At 42.8% G+C, this 21,496-nt stretch overlaps 2 protein-coding genes across 2 annotated transcripts in view; one reads left to right on the plus strand and one right to left on the minus strand.

Annotated features, from left to right (window-relative positions):
• Positions 1-4,572: 4,572 nt before the first annotated feature.
• Positions 4,573-7,586, minus strand: LOC311112577 (3-oxoacyl-[acyl-carrier-protein] synthase, mitochondrial-like). Its single transcript, XM_084155712.1, has 5 exons — positions 7,471-7,586; positions 6,385-6,960; positions 5,939-6,171; positions 5,524-5,751; positions 4,573-5,272 (listed from the first exon to the last, which is right to left on the minus strand). Exons 2-5 carry the CDS (start codon positions 6,919-6,921, stop codon positions 4,870-4,872), a joined length of 1,401 nt encoding a protein of 466 aa, XP_084011838.1. The 5' UTR covers positions 6,922-6,960; positions 7,471-7,586; the 3' UTR covers positions 4,573-4,869.
• A 9,913-nt stretch (positions 7,587-17,499) lies between these two features.
• Positions 17,500-21,496, plus strand: part of LOC311113153 (DNA topoisomerase 2-beta-like) — a 41,523-nt gene continuing 37,526 nt past the window's right edge. Inside the window, exon 1 of the mRNA XM_084156323.1 lies at positions 17,500-17,623. Coding sequence (XP_084012449.1) covers positions 17,582-17,623 — 42 coding nt within the window. The 5' untranslated portion in view covers positions 17,500-17,581. The remainder of the gene's footprint in view (positions 17,624-21,496) is intronic.

Raw genomic sequence — 21,496 nt, forward strand, 5'->3', positions numbered from 1 at the left:
ACTATGCCCCAATGAACAGCCTAGTGATAAAGAGAAGCTCTAATTTTAGCATGTGTACGTGTGTCTGTAGAGGAGCTAAACCCAGCTAAACCCAGTGGGACGGTCAGTCTGCTCCGTCTGATATCAAAGAGAATACATGCCGACTCTGTTGCCATGGTGAGTGTAATTCAGCTTGGATGTCTCCTAATTGGAAAGCATGGCTGGAGAGAAGGAGAAAAGAGAGAAAAAACATGAATCGGATCATCATCATTAATAGGATGCAATAGTCCCTGGCCTAGTGCGGTGCTCGGGTTGTGGCAGTATGGATAGGTGAAGGGGGAGAGGGATCAGAAGAGGGTTTGTGACAGGGGGAGTGAGGGAGCAAAGGGGTTCATACAGATCAATGGAGGAACCGTTCACTTAGATGGATTGCCGTTCACAGTAGAAAGGCCAGGCAGAGAAATACTTGGAAGCTGAATGTACTGTACGCCACAGATAATTCACATACTCTGGGTCCTCGCTCTCTAGCTGTCAATGTTTTAACACCTCCCGTTCTGTGAAATAACTGGCAGTGTGAGTGCATTACAGTACCAGTGCCGTGAGGTGGGAAGGCAGGGGCACTTCCTTCTGTCGGTAGCTGGGAGCTAGCCTTAGGTATAACGCTATAAAAACAAATGGAACTGTAAATGTCAATCTCCAATTTCATGCACCAAAAAGCAGCATTGCGGAATGGAATGAGTAGACCTAAAACTTGCTGCAGCTCTACTCCGTCAGAAAAACCAACAAACAACAGATGGGCCTTAGAGAAAGTCGATTGGAAACCATATTTGTGATCTTGTGATCTCACATTTCTATGTCTATACTGTACATGGAATAGATAATTAGCATCTCTTGATCAATAATCAGTCATAACAGCACAATACTGCAGTGTGTCAGTACTTTTGATACATGAGGGATGGCAATGCAATGGCAGCCATTGGGGGGGGGGGGGGGGGGGGGTCAGGTCATCAATGAATGAGACTGCCTACAGTGAATCTTTTCTTACTGTGTTTTGTTTGATAGCCTACATTATATCCACTTTCCACTAATCTCGTTCCCAGACACTTCCGCCCAAATGTGCTGTGTAGCAATAGCCAGGGGACAAGGTTAACTTCCACAAATAACTTTGAGAACAGCACCTGCTGTGGGTTAGGTCAGTTGTCAAGCTAAAAAACGAAACTCTAAAAAGGTTCAAGACACAGATAAGGGATATCCTTCCTTCGAACTAGAAAAAAGCTTCCCATCTCATTTATCCACATACAATTATTTATAATTAAAATGGGAATTAATAATTGATTTATTCATTAGTGGAAGATGACATCCTGTAAGAGTTAATAAAACGTAATCTCTAAAAATGGCCCTGAGAAAGAGACATCCCCCTGTAATTCATCATGCTAATTATTTTCACGTATTGCATCTGCTATTCACTTCAGTCATGACTCGTGACTGAACAAAGTATTCAAGAATTCATACACTGAAGAGTGTTTTGCACGTTTCCAATAAATTGATAGAAAGCCTGCATTTGTTCATATTAACTGACATTCCTACCAGTCAATATTTACAGTAAAATACACTACTAATACGTCTACCTCTATATTGCCGCATTCAAAACAACTGGGAACTCAGGGAAAAAAACGAGCTCCGACTGGGAAAAATCGATTTGAACATTCATCCAACTCGGAATTCCAATTTGGGAACTCTGGCCACTTCCTAGACCTCCGATTTCCGACCTGAAGATCACTGACGTCATGATTTGACCTCGTATTTTTCAGAGTTCCCAGTTGTTTTGAACGCGGCAAAAATACTCCTGCCCCAACAGTTTGCAAGAGGCACGTCTTCGTCTGCTTCTATTCTTCAAGTCAATCACACTTATAGTAGCTTTCCCTCAGACTGAGCAACCCACATCCTGTGATCCAGAGGGAACACAAAGAGGATAAGAGATCCCCCCAAATGACCCTTCATACGCAATCATTTCACGTCTCCCTCAGGTCGGTTCAAGAACTCAGTTTTTCTTTTCCACAGAAGAGCGACTAGCCCTGATTATTGCTTTTACACATCGGAGGAGTGGAGAAGAGGAGTAATGTGAAAGCTTATTTTTCCCATCACCTCTGTCTCCCTTGAGGTAATGTATGCATTCTAATTGGCACCCTATTCCCTATAGAGCACACACATTAGTTTTTGACCAGAGTCCTATAGGCCCTTGTCAAAAGTTGTGTGCTAGGGGGAATTTGGGACGCAACTAATGCCAGATGTCCCCACTTAACCTTCCCCTATATCATATCACTACACTGCTCTCCTCTGTCTGCGGTACTGATGACTTGTTGTTCACACAGAGTCCCAAAAAATAGAAGGCCATTTTACCTGACAATCTCCATTGAAAGCTCCTTTTAGTCCGGGACTAGGCTTTTTAATCTGTTTTTAATCTAGATCTTACAGGGCCACGATGGATGAACACCTTAAATACCAGTAAATACACAAAATACAGTACTTGGATGCATTGCTGATTTAACAAAAAAACTATAAGCACTTTCAGAAAGAGAGAGAAGATTGGAAACGTTAGATCATCACTCCTCCAATAACCAGCAGTGCTAAATCCGGCTGTAGAATTACACCAGTGGTTCTTTAGTTACTGTATCCGCAATTACATTTAGCTCTGCCTGGGGTGACCCTGCAGTAACCCTCATGTGCAATATACCAGTAGGCCTATGTTCCTATGCGTCTTCCCAAGTATACCCTGGTTAACCCGTACCCCAGGTTGAGAACCTCTGAATTCCACCAATAAAACCCTGTTTTGGAGGACAGAAAGTGTGAACCAGGGCCTTTGGGACCCAAATGAGTGACTGTGATGTTTATGCTCATGGTGGATCCAGGAAGTCTTGGGAAATTACACTTTATGACCAACCAGCACAGCCTTCTATTACAATAAAGGGCTCGGGCTGGAGCTGAACTGCCTGTATAGACCGTATAAAAGGTAATAACCCATAGCCTCTCCAGCGTAGTCTCCTTGTGAGACAGTGCCACCTGCTGGTGATAAATAAACATACAGTGCCTTGCAAAAGTATTCATCGCCCTTGACGTTTTTCCTATTTTGTTGCATTACAACCTGTAGCATTATAACCTGTAATTTAAATTGATTTTTATTTGGATTTCATGTAATGGACATACACAAAATAGCCCAAATTGGTGAAGTGAAATTAAAAAAATTCTAAACAATTAATAACGGAAAAGTGGTGCGTGCATATGTATTCACCCCCTTTGCTATGAAGCCCCTAAATAAGATCTGGTGCAACCAATTACCTTCAGAAGTCACATAATTAGTTAAATAAAGTCCACCTGTGTGCAATCTAAGTTGCACATGATCTGTCACATGATCTCAGTATATATACACCTGTTCTGAAAGGCCCAGAGTCTGCAACACCACTAAGCAAGCGGCACCATGAAGATCAAGGAGCTCTCCAAACAGGTCAGGGACAAAGTTGAGGAGAAGTACAGATCAGGGTTGGGTTATAAAAAAAGATCTGAAACATTCATCCTACAGAGCACCATTAAATCCATTATTAAAAAATGGAAAGAATATGGCACCACAACAAACCTGCCAAGAGAGGGCCGCCCACCAAAACTCACGGACCAGGCAAGGAGGGCATTAATCAGAGGCAACAAAGAGACCAAAGATAACCTGAAGGAGCTGCAAAGTTCCACAGCGGAGATTGGAGTACCTGTCCATAGGACCACTTTTAGCCATACACTCCACAGAGCTGGGCTTTACGGAAGAGTGGCCAGAAAAAAGCCATTGCTTAAAGAAAAAAATAAGCAAACACGTTTGGTGTTCGCCAAAAGGCATGTGGGAAACTCCCCAAACATATGGAAGAAGGTACTGTGGTCAGATGAGACTAAAATTGAGCTTTTTGGCCATCAAGGAAATCGCTATGTCTGGCGCAAACCCAACACCTCTCATCACCCCGAGAACACCATCCCCACAGTGAAGCATGGTGGTGGCAGCATCATGCTGTGGGGATGTTTTTCCATCGGCAGGGACTGGGAAACTGGTCAGTATTGAAGGAATGATGTATGGCGCTAAATACAGGGAAATTCTTGAGGGAAACCTGTTTCAGTCTTCCAGAGATTTGAGACTGGGACGGAGGTTCACCTTCCAGCAGGACAATGACCCGAAGCATACTGCTAAAGCAACACTTAAGTGGTTTAAGGGGAAACATTTAAATGTCTTGGAATGGCCTAGTCAAAGCCCAGACCTCAATCCAATTGAGAATCTGTGGTATGACTTAAAGATTGCTGTACACCAGCGGAACCCATCCAACTTGAAGGAGCTGGAGCAGTTTTGCCTTGAAGAATGGGCAAAGATCCCAGTGGCTAGATGTGCCAACCTTATAGAGACATACCCCAAGAGACTTGCAGCTGTAATTGTTGCAAAAGATGGCTTTACAAAGTATTGACTGGGGGGGGGGGGTGAATAGTTATACACGCTCAAAACAAACAAACAAATATTTTGCATCTTCAAAGTGGTAGGCATGTTGTGTAAATCTAATGATACAAATCCCCCAAAAATCCATTTTAATTCCAGGTTGTAAGGCAACAAAATAGGAAAAATGCCAAGGGGGATGAATACTTTCGCAAGCCACTGTACTACTGTATTCAAGTACACAAAGCATATCTGTATTTGAATGATCAAAATGCAAACATCGATCAGAATTGTATGATCGATGTTTGCATTACATGTCCCAATATAATATTGAGAACATTTTGAAACTGAAATACTAGGAATCTATAAAGAACCTGTTGTGAAATCAAATCCCATACAAAACCAGTAAGAAGTAAATCCTTCAGACAAGCTTTTCAGACACTGGCGAGACACAGCGACGCATTAGTCCCCCCAAACCCAAAAGAGTTTGTGAGAGCTACCCGCCTGCCCTCTGTCTTCCACTGCTGTGCTGTGCAAGGCACATAGTTCAGGTCAAACTCTGGTTCGGTGCGGTCCAGGTTGAGGGTGGGTGGCAAAGTGCTGTGGTAACAGGCCAGGGCAGTGAAGGCTGCTTCCAGGGCCCCGGCAGCCCCCAGGAGATGCCCCGTGGCCCCCTTAGTGGAGGAGACAGCCAGGGCGGCAGCGTGCTGCTGGAAAAGTCTCTTGATGGCAGTGTTCTCTGCAGCGTCACCTAGTGGTGTAGAGGTGGCATGTGCGTTCACGTACGTCACATGGGCCGGTTCCACACCGGCGTCTCTGAGCGCTGCAGACATGCACCTGGAAGAAGAGGAGAATGAAAGTGGACTGCAAAAATTTAATAACTTCATATATGTTCACCATTTCATTAAAAAATGTCAGAATCTTTTTGAAATTGGCCTAAAAAAAATTACAAATATTTTTCTCATGGTCAAGTTGCTAGATATTGATAATGGTACTGGCTACAGTACATCTCAATAGTTCCTTAACTCCTAACACAAATAGTAAGCACCTGGTGAAAGAGTGCTATAAACCCCATCCATGACTATTACCTGAAGGCTCCGTCTCCATCAGCAGCGGGGGCTGTGATGTGGCTGGCGTCCCCTGACAGTCCGTACCCCAGCACCTCAGCGTACACCGAGGCCCCCCTCCCCACAGCATGCTCCCACTCCTCCAGAAGCACCACTGCAGCCCCTTCACCCATTACAAACCCATCCCTCTCTGGGTGGAAGGGCCGCGATGCCAGCCTTGGCTGGTCGTTCCAGTGGGTACTCAGAGCCCTTCAAGTAAAGGTTCAAGTCGAATTACACCCACATAGTAGTCAATACAATCTGAATCCATGAACATACAAATGGCATAGGCATACGTCTTAATATATATGTAAAAGTTGATCAAAGGACAGATTAGATCTATACTAACAAAAATAACACAAACAAACAAAATAATCCTGGAATCTTCAAGACTTACCTCGCCCTGGCGAACCCCGCGATTGACAGAGGTCCCACGCAGGCTTCTGTCCCACCCGCTACCATGGCGATGGCGTCTCCGTGGGCGATGAACCTGGCTGCGTCACCGAGGGCATGGGCTCCAGTGGTGCAGGCAGTGGAAACGGCGTGGTTGGGGCCTTTCAGTTTGTGCTTGATGCTGATGTGACCGGCAGCCATGTTGACCAGGATACGAGGCACAAAGAATGGGCTGACCTAGAATACAAATACAACTTTTATTAAATCCATCAAAATGTGTGTTTTATTTGCAGTCTGTTCTTATTTAATCTCAAGTTCTCAACCCTGCTCTGCAAATAGGACACACTCCTACCTACCAACCAACCCTGCCACACACACACACATCTGAGAGGTTGGAAGCAGCACAGCACACTTCAGCGCCTGCTGGCTACAGCGGACCTCATAACTGACCTTACTGTAACCTTTTGCCTGGAAGATGGCCGACGTCTTGGCGATCTCGTCCAGCGAAACCATGCCCATCCCCACCGCCACCCCTGTGGTCAGCTGCTCCTCAGGGCTGCTGGGATACCACCCAGAATCCTCCAGTGCCAGCTGGGCGGCAGCGAGAGCCATGACAGTGGCTGGTGACATACTGTTGATCTCCCCGCGTGTGGCGAATCTCTCATCCTTGAACTGGCCCTCTCCATCCCCTCGGGGCACCAGGGCTGCCACTTTACAGGGGACTGTCTTATACATCTCAGAGTCAAGGGCGACGATCCCACTGGCACCGTTAATCAGCTGGTTCCAGGGTAGAGTAGTCCCTGTGCCGAGAGGAGAGACAAGTCCTATTCCAGTGATTGCTACTCTCCTCCGGGATGGATTCTTTCCACAGGTATAGTGTCTCAGATTGGGGCTCGTTGAACAAACACAAGTGCTCTTGTTGAGAAGTGTTCTGGTGGTGTGCTGTGATGCCAAGTACAACAGCTTCTTTGGCCAACATGAAGACATGATGTTGTTTTGTTTCTCTGCTATCTACCACTGTGGATCCTGTGGTGTTGAGAAAAACAATAAACAGTTTAGCAGCATAACTCATTCTTGAACCATACATACCACCAATCATGTCAATACAGTATGGTATGTACGTAGTACAAATGCTATTATAAACTGGGTGGTTCGAGCCCTGAATGCTGATTGGTTGACAGCCGTGGTATATCAGACCATATACCACGGGTATGACAAAACATTTATTTTTACTGCTCTAATTACATTGGTAACCAGTTTATAATAGCAATAGGGCACTTCGGGGTTTGTGGTATATGGCCAATATACCACGGCTAAGAACAGCCCTTAGCCGTGGTATATTGGCCATATACCACACCCCCTCGTGCGATATTGCTTAATTATATCCTTATCCTTACAAACTGATAGGCTACTGCTCCATCTGTGTCCCTGAACCCTGCCAACTAATCCCTCACCAACACATGACAACAGGCTCCTAGCGTTCAAATTTGTCCATCTATGAAATAAACCTCACTGAATAATCTATTTGCCACTTACCTTGTGAAAGCTATGATAGATAGCTTGAGTGATTACGAATAAGGTCATTATACCTCTGAAATCCTCTGCAAATGTCAAATGAGTATCGTTCACGCGCTCACAACACCCATGCAACTGACGAACTGAGTTCATTTCAGGGGGATACTATCCAATTGCCTGCTCCCATACATTCCTCAGAGAAATGTAGATTACCATTTTTCCATAACAGAATAATGTCAATGTATACATAGATTCATGAAATAGTGATTAAAAAATATATATCATTAGCAGATTTTGCAGTAAATTTGATTATTGAATAGTTATGTTTGGTTCAGGCATTGCAAAGGCAGCTATTTTGATTTGAGGTTGCGTTTGCTCAAGGTTGCCAGGTTTAGCTAAAATGTGTACCAAATGACTACTCAAAACCTGCACAAGGCCTGAAAACTAGGCCAATGGTTTTTTTTCGCAGCAAAAGAGTTGCCACATTTAGCGAATAAACCCTTTTTCCAATAACGTTATCGAACGAATTAATTATGAATATCACTTCTAACGACCTAAGAAGCAACATTTGGATTTCCATCAAAATAATAATTATTGCGAGATAATGTAACTAATAAAGGAATTTGAATATGTCGCAAGAGAAAATATTGGCGATATAATTCGCCCTTATTAAACTTTAAAAAACGAATGTTAGGCTATTTTCTGGAAATTGTGCTGTTATGTTAAGACTACAAACCGTTATACATTGCCTATTTGCAAGATTGACTTGTCATTTCATTAGGCATAGGCTAGGTCTACTGACTAAAATCTGGGTTTATGACTGTAATTCAATTCTGCCATGGTTTGGTTAGCTAGATGCAGGTAGTCTATAGCCCCTGATAGGCCTACATCTAATTTCAGATAGCCTACAGTAGCCTAGGCAAAATGTAGGCAAGATGTAAGATGAACGATTCACCAGCTTGCTTAGTTCAAATTGACAGACAAATGTATTCATCATCAATAGGTAGGCGATTTCGAGGTAAGAAGTGCTTCCGTTGCCCAATAGCCTGCTGGAATAGACTACTGAGGATGGGTCTTAATTTCAATCACTGAAATATTAATAACATGGATCTTAACTGAATAGGCCTATGCTTGTCAACAACAGCCAGTGTTTTTATTTTATTTATTTTTGTACCTGTAACCTTATCTGACTGACTGTTACCTTCAATCTAATGCATTTTAACAACAGCTGATCGGCAATTGCGATAGAACTGTGACCATGATCACAATCGATACCTTCCAATTTCATTAACTAAACATAGCCATTAATAATTGCATAATAACACAAGGCTACAACAACAATACACTGAAGTTATAGGCTATCTATTAAATCCAGTGGTGTAAAGTACTTAAGTAAAAAATACTTTAAAGTACTACTTAAGTCGTTTTTGGGGGTATCTGTATTTTGCTATTTATATTTTTGACGTTTACTTTTACTAAGCTACATTCCCAAAAAAATGTATGAACTTTTTAATCCATATATTTACATTTTGAATGCTTAGCAGGACAGGACATTTGTTAAATTCAGGCACTTATCAATAGAACATTCCTGGTCATCCCTACTGCCTCTGATCTGGCTTACTCACTAAACACACACGCTTCGTTTGTTAATGTCTGAGTGTTGGAGACAGCCCCTGGCCAATGTTCCCTCTAAACTGCGCGTGGGCGCGTAGCTCCCCCAGGACTGCCACACAGGATAAATATCAGGCCACGCAGAGAAGCACAAGATTGAACTTTACTCAACTTTCTAGTTTTCCCCCTTATCTAACACTATCAACAATTCCCTTTACTGTGGGAATTGTGATCGAATCAACGCAATATTAGCCACTTTCAATACAACATACCGAAACAAAACTAACTATGCAAGAGATGTTGTTGTAGGCAGAACGCATCGGTGTAGGATTCTATTGCATTGACAGGCACGACTCAGCCCCATACTCTACTCAGGCCCTTACTCTACACAGACCGGTGCTCCATCACCAATAAGAGCTGCAGTAGGCCTATTTAAGTGATAATGCCCGAGAAGCCGGTGTTTGGGGGATATATTGGCACGGGTTGTCGCTGTTGTATCTTGATGCGCATCAGTTCTAGCGCGTTATGTTTTATGGGAAAAGGGTTGGAAACAGGTGTCTCCATAATGACAATCTAAATTGCCTACCTACAACTGGTAAAAAGTTTTACCAACGTGCATGAGTGCTGCTCTGTCTCCTCTCACTCACGTGACTCAGCTGCAGCGCTCGGTCTCACCACACACACACACACACACACACACACCCCACCGCAAAATTGTAAACAAATACATAATATATATATATATATATATTTTATTTGTTAGATGTTTTGCATGTTATTGTTGCATTAATACATGTCACATATCAGTTTGCAAACAATGTAAAAAAAAAAATTTAAGCCACATACAAACATGGTCTCTTTTATGCTTTCTTGAGTAAGGCAGCTCCAAAATGCAGGTGTTTCAGCCTAGCTCAGTGCTTTCTGTGCTAGTGGGGCAGCCAGCGGACAATACAGAGGGTAGGGGTTGGTAATGTTCTCTAGTTGCGCCATTATTGGCTCAATGTTCTGTCACTCATGGGGACACTATGTCACCCCAAAATCTACAGGGAGAGCTCGAAAATTCAAGCACCTTGGGTGCTGCCATAGATTTACATTATAAGTGCCCATCCAAGAAGGCTCAAGGTCATTGGCCACAGATTAAATGACATCAAATCACATTATATCTACAGTAGCTTTGATTGTACTGATCATGTCCTCATCATACTTTCAAAATCTTAGCTAGCAAGCTAGACAAGCAGTCATCATCATGAATCAAGTCGACAATCTACTGGCAAATCCTTTTCAATCCTTGTTATATGTTATATATCATCGACCATCGGCCATCGGCCATTGGACATAAACATTACACAACAAGTTGGAAATCGCAAATGCAACAATGAGTGGTTTGGAAGGAATCGCTGGCTAACTGCAAGCGCAGCAAAGCAATCACTAGCCTGCTACTGTATTCGGTGGAGAGGGTGTGTGGTCCAAGCCTGTGTTTAAGGGTCTATTTTCCAAGCTTAAAAGGATAAACATTCACATAAAACACCATGCGCAAGAAAAGGTTGAATACATTGGTCATGCTGTCAATCCAGCATGACTTTTGCCACGTTCAAAGCAACTGGAAACTCGGAACTGGGAAATGTCAGACTTCAGTGAGTTCAAGACAACTGGGAACTCTGAAAAAAACAAGCTCCGACTGGGAAAATACATTTTGAATGGTCATCCAACTCGGAATTCAAAGTCAGGAACTCGGGCCTCTTTCTAGAGCTCCGACCTGAAGATCACTGACGTCATGATTCGACCTTGTTTTTTTCTGAGTTCCCAGTTGTCATGAAAGCACCATAAATACAGAGAATGCCAGACTTTGATGACAAAGTTTGATGACAAAATTTGCCCACAAGATGGACCGCCGCGCCACCTTCCTGTTCAAGTGAGCACAGCACAACAAGGTGAGTCCAAAAATTTATTGTATGCTGCTGCATAAATGATGTAATATGCCAGGGAGATATGTATACTGTAGCTAAGAAAGTAATACTAAGTGTATATTGTGTAGTAAGCTGTTAGGAGCCCATGTGCCTCACCCTAATAATTTGGTCCCTTTCCCCCTCATAACTTAGCCTATTGTTCTGACTTGGTGGTGCACATGTAGCCAATAGTCTGTTTTAGAGAAATTTCATCATCGAATATTGTAAGAGCTTTCATTGTCTGCTTATATGCCCCCTTTATTTATCCTACAGTTCTGACTTGGTGTACAAGGAGAATATTGTAAGAACGGCCCATGTTCTGAATTCCGTCGCTGTACATTTCAAAAGTGCTGAATAAATAGTTATATTGACTACGTCCATCTTAGCTTGCTCATTAATGTCTTAATTGAAATTATGGATTGCCTCTTATTTGCTCATCGTTCCCTTATGCCATAGTTTGTACATCTCAATTGTCAGTAGAAACCACATTTGTTAAAGCAAGTCAGCATATCAACTTTGTATTTTAAAAAGGCAGTAAATGTGGATGAATTAACTGTTTACCTGCCAGACAAGGCTCCACTGATAGCCAGGTGTAGTGGTGGTAAGGTTTCACTCCATGGTGCTGAAAATAAAGCTTTTCTGTTGGGACAGCTTTATGTAGACCCTAAAAGTTTGTGGGAACCGTTTGTCACCGTTATAGTGCAATTAATGTATTGTTTAGTGTTGTGTTGTGTAGTGGCTTTGCTGGCAGGCATTAAAAATAACAATCGGGGGAGAAGGTCCTTGGTCAGGGAGGTGACCAAGAACCCGATGGTCACTCTGACAGAGCTCTAGAGTTCTTCTGTGGAGATTAGAGAACCTTCCAGAAGGACAACCATCTCTGCAGCACTCCATCAATCAGGCCTTTATGGTAGAGTGGCCAGATTAAAAGGCACATGACAGCCCGCTTGGAGTTTGCCAAAAGGCACCTAAAGACTCTCAGACCATGAGAAACAAGATTCTCTGGTCTGATGAAACCAAAATTGAACTCTTTGGCCTGAATGCATAGCTTCACGTCTGGAGGAAACCTGGCACCATCCCTACGGTGAAGCATGGTGGTGGCAGCATGTCAGTCAGGATCGAGGCAAAGATGAACGGAGCAAAGTACAGAGAGATCCTTGATGAAAACCTGCTCCAGAGCCCTCAGGACCTTGGACTGGGGCAAAGGTTCACCTTCCAACAGGACTACAACCCTAAGCACAGCCAAGACAATGTAGGAGTGGCTTCAGAACAAATCTCTGAATGTCCTTGAGTGGCCCAGCCAGAGCCTGGACTTGAACCCGATCGAACATCTCTGGAGAGACCTGAAAATAGCTGTGCAGCAACACTCCCCTGACAGAGCTTGAGAGGATCTGCAGAGAGGAATGAGAGAAACTCCCCAAATACAGGTGTGCCAAGCTTGTAGCGTCCTACCCAAGAAGACTCGAGGCTGTGATCGCTGCCAAAGATGCTTCAACAAAGTATTGAGTAAAGGGTCTGAATACTTATGAAAATTTGATATTTCAGTTGTTTATTTGTAATAAATGTGCAACATTTTCGACAAACCTGTTTTTGCTTTGTCATTATGGGGTATTGTGTGTTGATTGATGACGAAAAAACAATTTAATCAATTTTAGAATAAGGCTGTAACCTAACAAAATGTGGAAAAAGTCAAGGGGTCTGAATACTTTCCGAATGCACTGTATGTGAAAACATGTATAATGCTTCACTTGTTATGAGCATATATGTTATGACATTTGTGTAGAGACCTCTCATCTGGTAAGGTAGATTGTAAAAATAAAAGCAATGTCATTCAAGAGGCATATTACATTTATTTTTTAAACTAGATGAATGGCCCTAAATTTGCCAGTCAGCTCAAGAGAGTGGGGACAGGACCAGGGACTGCCCCATTGGTGAGATATACAGTACAGCTGTTTTACTGAGTCAAATAACTGCTTACTTCCTTGGCTGTTTGTGGACCCACTGTGACCACTGATACGGAAATGTTTGCATGCATGACTGTAGTTGCTTTGACTGTAGTCGCTTTGACTGTAGTCGCTTTGACTGTAGTCGCTTTGGATAAAAGTGTCTGCTAAATTGCATATATTATTACTGTATCTTATTATTAACTTTAATGGTCCTTGGAGTCTTTGAACTTGGGGACCAATGGGGGCAACTGCTTTTTTTAAACAATGTGTTTGTGTTCCTCTCTCTTTCTCTCCCAGGCTGCTGCAGCAGAGTTTGTGTTTGTTCCGACTGAGAAGGTGAAGAGTGGGAGAGTATTTAATCTGAGGTACAACTCCACCAAGGATCACTACTGCAGGGTATCCAATGACAATGAGGACATCCAGGGCTGGCACAAGACTGTGTGGAGGAAAGAGTCTGTGTTCAGGAAGCTGGAGAATGACTGGCAGATGGTTCGTTTTCATTCATGATATGTCATAAACGATAAGATGCAATGCTCTTATTGATTCAATGCAGTTCTTAAATTGACACATCAATGGGATACTTTGTGTTTCTTTTCTGTCTTTTTTCTATTGGTCAGTCTTTGTGATCGTTAAGGCAAGGGCATTACTTTTTAGCAGAACTAATAATGAAGAAGTTGCATTTATCAATCTATCCAAACTTTGGATATGTTGCTTCTATAGGATGTGTGTATATCAACTGTAAATGTTTCCATATTTATGCTGTCTTTTTCCTGTCAGTAAATGTGCATTATGTCCTGTCAGGTGTATCTAGCTCGTACAGAGGGCTCATCGTCAGGGAACATCAGTTGGAAGTTGGACTGTGCTCCTGTAAGGATGAAGATAAAGACTGTCTCAGTCAGAGCATGCAGCCAGACCTTTCACTCTGGAACCTTCCGCTGGAGTCTGCAGTTTGGACAGAACACCACATACAGTGGAGAAAAAAAGTATTTAGTCAGCCACCAATTGTGCAAGTTCTCCCACTTAAAAAGATGAGAGAGGCCTGTAATTTTCATCATAGGTACACGTCAACTATGACATACAAAATGAGAAAAAAAATCCAGAAAATCACATTGTAGGATTTTTAATGAATTTATTTGCAAATTATGGTGGAAAATAAGTATTTGGTCAATAACAAAAGTTTCTCAAGACTTTGTTATATACCCTTTGTTGGCAATGACACAGGTCAAACGTTTTCTGTAAGTCTTCACAAGGTTTTCACACACTGTTGCTGGTATTTTGGCCCATTCCTCCATGCAGATCTCCTCTAGAGCAGTGATGTTTTGGGGCTGTCGCTGGGCAACACGGACTTTCAACTCCCTCCAAAGATGTTCTATGGGGTTGAGATCTGGAGACTGGCTAGGCCACTCCAGGACCTTGAAATGCTTCTTACGAAGCCACTCCTTCGTTGCCCGGGCGGTGTGTTTGGGATCATTGTCATGCTGAAAGACCCAGCCATGTTTCATCTTCAATGCCCTTGCTGATGGAAGGAGGTTTTCACTCAAAATCTCACGATACATGGCTCCATTCATTCTTTCCTTTACACGGATCAGTCGTCCTGGTCCCTTTGCAGAAAAACAGCCCCAAAGCATGATGTTTCCACCCCCATGCTTCACAGTAGGTATGGTGTTCTTTGGATGCAACTCAGCATTCTTTGTCCTCCAAACACGACGAGTTGAGTTTTTACCAAAAAGTTCTATTTTGGTTTCATCTGACCATATGACATTCTCCCAATCCTCTTCTGGATCATCCAAATGCACTCTAGCAAACTTCAGACGGGCCTGGACATGTACTGGCTTAAGCAGGGGGACACGTCTGGCACTGCAGGATTTGAGTCCCTGGCGGCGTAGTGTGTTACTGATGGTAGGCTTTGTTACTTTGGTCCCAGCTCTCTGCAGGTCATTCACTAGGTCCCCCGTGTGGTTCTGGGATTTTTGCTCACCGTTCTTGTGATCATTTTGACCCCACGGGGTGAGATCTTGCGTGGAGCCCCAGATCAAGGGAGATTATCAGTGGTCTTGTATGTCTTCCATTTCCTAATAATTGCTCCCACAGTTGATTTCTTCAAACCAAGCTGCTTACCTATTGCAGATTCAGTCTTCCCAGCCTGGTGCAGGTCTACAATTTTGTTTCTGGTGTCCTTTGACAGCTCTTTGGTCTTGGCCATAGTGGAGTTTGGAGTGTGACTGTTTGAGGTTGTGGACAGGTGTATTTTATACTGATAACAAGTTCAAACAGGTGCCATTAATACAGGTAACGAGTAGAGGACAGAGGAGCCTCTTAAAGAAGAAGTTACAGGTCTGTGAGAGCCAGAAATCTTGCTTGTTTGTAGGTGACCAAATACTAATTTTCCACCATAATTTGCAAATAAATTCATTAAAAATCCTACAATGTGATTTTCTGGATGTTTTTTTCTCAATTTGTCTGTCATAGTTGATGTGTACCTATGATGAAAATTACAGGCCTCTCTCATCTTTTTAAGTGGGAGAACTTGCACAATTGGTGGCTGACTAAATACTTTTTTTCCCCACTGTAGTTCTCAGGAGGTGGATGGATGATTGATACATGTTTGTCAGATATATTTTTGTCTGGTTTATGTGATCCCTTTCAGGATTAAATTGGAAGCCTTTTTTCAAATTGCAAATTGTATACTGGTACTTAGTGATTTGTAAATGTAATAGGGATATATTATAATTTGATAGTCAGAGAGGTGTGACATTGATTTGCATGTGCACTTAAATTATTAGATTTTTTTTCTTCCTTATCTTGCATAACAATAGCTAAACATGTTTAAGGATTCGTCACGTTTTCGAACACAGACAGGGAGATGCATTCTGTTTTGGGTCTTTCTTGATCCTTGGAGCTGGTCATGGAGGCGGAGCTAGCCGGAGGAGGAGAGTCGTCATGGCAACACTCCCAGATGTTCCGACGGACTTTGAATGAGCGAAAGGAATCCTCGTCGGAAATCCTCGTCAAGATGGAGGAGGACGATGCTTAATGATGGAGACTCTCAGTGCGTTCGATCGCTCTGAGCAAGGCGCTACGTTGGTTCGCTAATCTTAATCAAGTAATGAGTAGTTATTTTGGGATGCAACATGATGTATAGATCAGAGATTCTGCTCAGTGCCTTGCTCAAGATTATCACCTTGAATACACTGACTCTGCATAGTCATGTATAGTATATTCATATGCGTCTTGGTGCTTATGAGAAAAACGGAGAAGTAGTAGTTTGGTGATGTTGTTTGTGGGTACAGGATGGATGGATGGATGGATGGATGGTAAGGTAGTCCAATAATCCTTTGGGATCTGTGTGTCTTGAATCAATAATCTTGTATTGATTACAGATCTTGTAATGATGCTGCTTGGATATTTACTGCCAGTAATGTCACAAGACCAAGACCCAGCTTCTGTATGACACAAACGCCTTTGTTATCTAGACTGTCTCTTCCAAAAGAGGAGTTACTTACTTGACTTAATCCTCTTGGAACCTTTGGGAGCATATGGCGTCCCCCATGGCTTTCCACCTCAAAGGGGTCTATGGATCAGTATGGCCTGGCTGCAACCCCCTGCCATAACAAGGTTCTGGCTCCTGACACAGAATAGGGATATATGACCTGTGAGCCTAAAGTCCATCTGCTATGGAGTTTCCACTCGTCTTTTGAAGAAACCAATATGATTTGTGTAATTGTTATATGTAATGTTTGAATGGACACCAGAAAGCCATGTAACTATTAACAATGTTGTATGTCTGTATCCACTTATGGTTATGTATATACTGGTATTCTACATTTATTTGTGGTGAATGCATGATGGAGACCTTTGTTAAAATACTTGAACTACTACTACCTTGCAGAAATCCAAATTATATGAAAGGAGTTAATGTGTCCTTGTTCAAATATGTAAATTGTGCAATCGGTATAACAAAGGTATTTCTTTTTACAGATGAATTGTTGTTTCATACACAGTCTATGCCTGGACTACATGGGTGCCTTGGTAAGAAAATTTACTGCGGTTGGTGTGTTTCTACTTCCACCTACTGGTTACAAATTGCAAGTACATTGTGGGGCATGTATTCTTTCATTGGCTGAAGTACCGGCGCCTCGAAAAGTGAGCCCCGGATTGGTGGGTTCCGCTGTTGGGATTGTCGCGGTGCGGATGGTGGAGCCGGATGGAGGCAGGCGGTGGTGTTTTTATTTCTGAATGAAGATTTAGGGTATTAAATTACAGGCGTATTAAAAATAAATTTTATTTATACATTATTTCAATTTATTTTGTACTACATGAAATGCTGTGAAACTATTTAACGTTTGGATTTTGTACAGTAATTTATGCATTTAGGTAGCAAGCAAGCTTTGTTGAGGATTTCAGGCCTAGATCTAACCACCGCTCGTCGATTTTAACAATAGCCGCGATACACTCCCTCATCTGGAACTATTTTGACAGACATTTTTAAACTGGGACGGATACAGAAAATAACTCAATGTGGTCCGTTAACTGAAATAATTCCTGAGTTGATGGACTATATTGTATGCAGGACTTTTCAGTATTTTATCTGCAAGTAGTATCACGAAAATTTAGGGAAACAAAAGGAAGATGTCCAACGGCGCAGCAGGAAGCGGGGGTCTGACTTGGGTGGTAAGTTACTATTTTGTTTTAATGTTGGATTACTGGACAGGTTTGCTTTATCGCTTCAGCTAGCGTTCATCATTTTGCCAGGATGCACGAGAGAAATCCCCAGTTTGTCACGAGTTGGACATTTTAAAATGGCCAGTGATGATGCTAACTAGCCAGCAGCTAATACACCCCTTTAAACTAGCATGCGCCTATTTAAGATGGGCCAAACTGTTGTATATTCATTTAGCTATGATTGCCCGGCAGAAATACAATCACAGATTGGTCCACCAACGTCAGCAGATACATTGTTTTCTGTAAACATGATGATGTCATTAGGCAACATTGCTTTCCTGCAAGGCACGGGTGAATGAGCCACTTGGCCAATGGCAATGCCCCAAAAAGTTCTTTGTTGTAATACACGTCAAGTGTGATTGATAGTCATTTGCCTATTTTGCATGCACGCTGTTTGAATATAATATCTTAAATGTGTCTAAAAAATACAGTTATTCGTAGGTAGCCAAATCAATAAAAAAAAAATGTATGCGAACATATTCCTTAAATGTATTTGCACGACATTTGGCCAGCTAGCAGCTTCCAGCCCGTAGATGAAGCGGCACAATTTGGGACCTGTATGAAGCTAGCCACATAAGGATTTAGCCATAATAGTGGAATTTGCGGTTGACCTTCAAAATAAAAGTCCACCATTTGAAAGTGATTCAAACGGATACAAATAGTGGAATCATGCCAAATTTGGACTAGATAATGTTAAACAAGGTCGGAGTGTTGTTCTATAAATTCAACAAAAGACAATAATAAAGTTAATTTGACAAATGTTTTTGGTTGAAATCGCACTGTGGATGTATTAGACTTTATAATTGAGTTGGGGGCATACTTACATGCACTGTACAGCCTAACCAATCGATGTTGCACCCATGAAATGGGGAATCAGCCTACTCCGTGACACTCACAGAACACAACTGTGTAGAGATTACACAAATATTAGCGTCTTCACTCTTATGACAGGACTTTGTGGGAAATCACCTTTCCAGTCAGTCTACTTTGTGTATTAGACATTCATATTGCACTGTACAGCCTAACCTATGGATGTTGCCCCCATGAAATTGGTAATCAGCCTATACAGTGACACTCACAGAACACAACTGTGTAGCGTTTACACAAATATTAACGTCTTAGCTCTTATTAGAGAATTTTAACTGTTGGAAATCAGCTTACTATACAGCCTATTGTGCATATTGAACATTCATATTGGACTGTACAGCCTAAAACAGAGATTGTTCACTCATTAAATGGGCTATTAGTCTTTTCTGTGACACCCACAGAGGCTGTACAGTCCAGTATGTATGTTGAATACATACAGTGCATTCGGAAAGTATTCAAACCCCTTCACTTTTTCCACATTTTGTTATGTTACAGCCTTATTCTAAAATTGATGAAATAAAATATGTTCCTCAATCTACACACAATACCCCATAATCACCAAGCGAAAACAGGTTTTTAGAAATTTTTGCAAATGGATTAAAAAGAAAAAACAGATACCTTACACTACCAGTCAGAAGTTTGGACACACCTACTCATTCAAGGGTTTTTCTTTATTTGTAAATTTTTTTACATTGTAGAATAATAGTGAAGACTTCAAAACTATGAAATAACACATATAGAATCATGTAGTAACCAAAAAAGTGTTAACAAATCAAAATATATTTTCAATTTGAGATTCTTCAAATAGCCACCCTTTGCCTTGATGACAGCTTTGCACACTCTCACATTCTCTCAACCAGCTTCATGAGGTAGTCACCTGGAATGCATTTCAATTAACAGGTGTGCCTTCTTAAAAGTTAATTTGTGGAATTTATTTCCTTCTTAATGCATTTGAGCCAATCAGTTGTGTTGTGACAAGGTAGGGGGGTATACAGAAGATAGCCCTATTTGGTAAAAGACCAAGTCCATATTATGGCAAGAACAGCTCAAATAAGCAAAGAGAAACCTTTTTACTTAATTTCTACCAGCATGTTAAATGTGCAACCAGAGGAAAAAAAAACTCTAGACCACCTTTACTCCACACACAGAGACGCATACAAAGCTCTCCCTCGCCCTCCATTTGGCAAATCTGACCATAAATCTATCCTCCTGATTCATGCTTATAAGCAAAAACTAAAGCAGGAAGCACCAGTGACTCGGTTAATAAAAAAGTGGTCAGATGACACAGATGCTAAGCTACAGGACTGTTTTGCTAGCACAGACTGGAACATGTTTCGGGATTCTTCAGATAGCATTGAGGAGTACACCACATCAGTCACTGGCTTCATCAATAAGTGTATCGATGACGTCGTCCCCACAGTGACCATACGTACGTACCCCAACCAGAAGCCATGGATTACAGGCAACATCCGCACTGAGCTAAAGGGTAGAGCTGCCGCTTTCAAGGAGCGGGACTCTAACCCGGACGCTTATAAGAAATTCTATTCCCTCTGACGAACCATCAAACAGGCAAAGAGTCAATACAAGACTAAGATTGAATCGTACTACACCGGCTCTGACGCTCATCCGATGTGGCATGGCTTGAAAACTATTACAGACTACAACGGATTACCAGGACGTGTACTCCGAGCATGTGCTGACCAACTGGCAAGTGTCTTCACCGACATTTTCAACATGTCCCTCACTGAGTCTGTAATACCAACATGTTTCAAGCAGACCACCATAGTCCCCGTGCCCAAGGACACTAAGATAACCTGCCTAAATGACTACCGACCCGTAGCACTGACGTCTGTAGCCATGAAGTGCTTTGAAAGGCTGGTCATGGCTCACATCAACACCATTATCCCAGAAACTCTAGACCCACTCCAATTTGCATACCGCCCCAACAGATCCACAGATGATGCAATCTCTATTGCACTCCACACTGCCCTTTCCCACCTGGACAAGAGGAACACCTACGTGAGAATGCTATTCATTGACTACAGCTCAGTGTTCAACACCATAGTGCCCTCAAAGCTCATCGCTAAGCTAAGGATCCTGGGACTAAACACCTCCCTCTGCAACTGGATCCTGGACTTCCTGACGGGCCCAGGTGGTAAGGGTAGGTAACAACACATCTGCCACGCTGATCCTCAACACGGGGGCCCCTCAGGGGTGCGTGCTCAGTCCCCTCCTGTACTCACTGTTCACCCATGAGTGCATAGCCAGGCATGACTCCAACACCATCATTAAGTTTGCCAACAACACAACGGTGGTAGGCCTGATCACCGACAACGATGAGACAGCCTATAGGGAGGAGGTCAGAGACCTGGCTGTGTGGTGCCAGGATAACAACCTCTCCCTCAACGTGACCAAGACAAAGGAGATGATTGTGGACTACAGGAAAAAAAAGAGGACTGAGCACGCCCCCATTCTCATCGACGGGGCTGTAGTGGAACAGGTTGAGAGCTTCGAGTTCCTTGGTGTCCACATCACCAACGAACTATCATGGTCCAAACACACCAATACAGTCGTGAAGAGGGCACGACAATGCCTATTCCCCCTCAGGAGACTGAAAAGATTTGGCATGGGTCCTCAGATCCTTGAAACGTTCTACAGCTGCACCATCGAGAGCATCCTGACTGGTTGCATCACCGCCTGGTATGGCAACTGCTCGGCCTCCGACCGCAAGGCACTACAGAGGGTAGTGCGTACGGCCCAGTACATCACTGGGGCCAAGCTTCCTGCCATCCAGGACCTCTATACCAGGCGGTGTCAGAGGAAGGCCCTCGAAATTGTCAAAGGCTCCAGCCACCCTAGTCATAGACTGTTCTCTCTGCTACCGCATGGCAAGCGGTACCGGAGCGCCAAGTCTAGGTCCAAAAGGCTTCTCAACAGCTTCTACCCACAAGCCGT

This window comes from Coregonus lavaretus, assembly GCF_964263955.1.
Source record: "Coregonus lavaretus genome assembly, chromosome: 3".
Classification (NCBI taxonomy): domain Eukaryota; kingdom Metazoa; phylum Chordata; class Actinopteri; order Salmoniformes; family Salmonidae; genus Coregonus; species Coregonus lavaretus.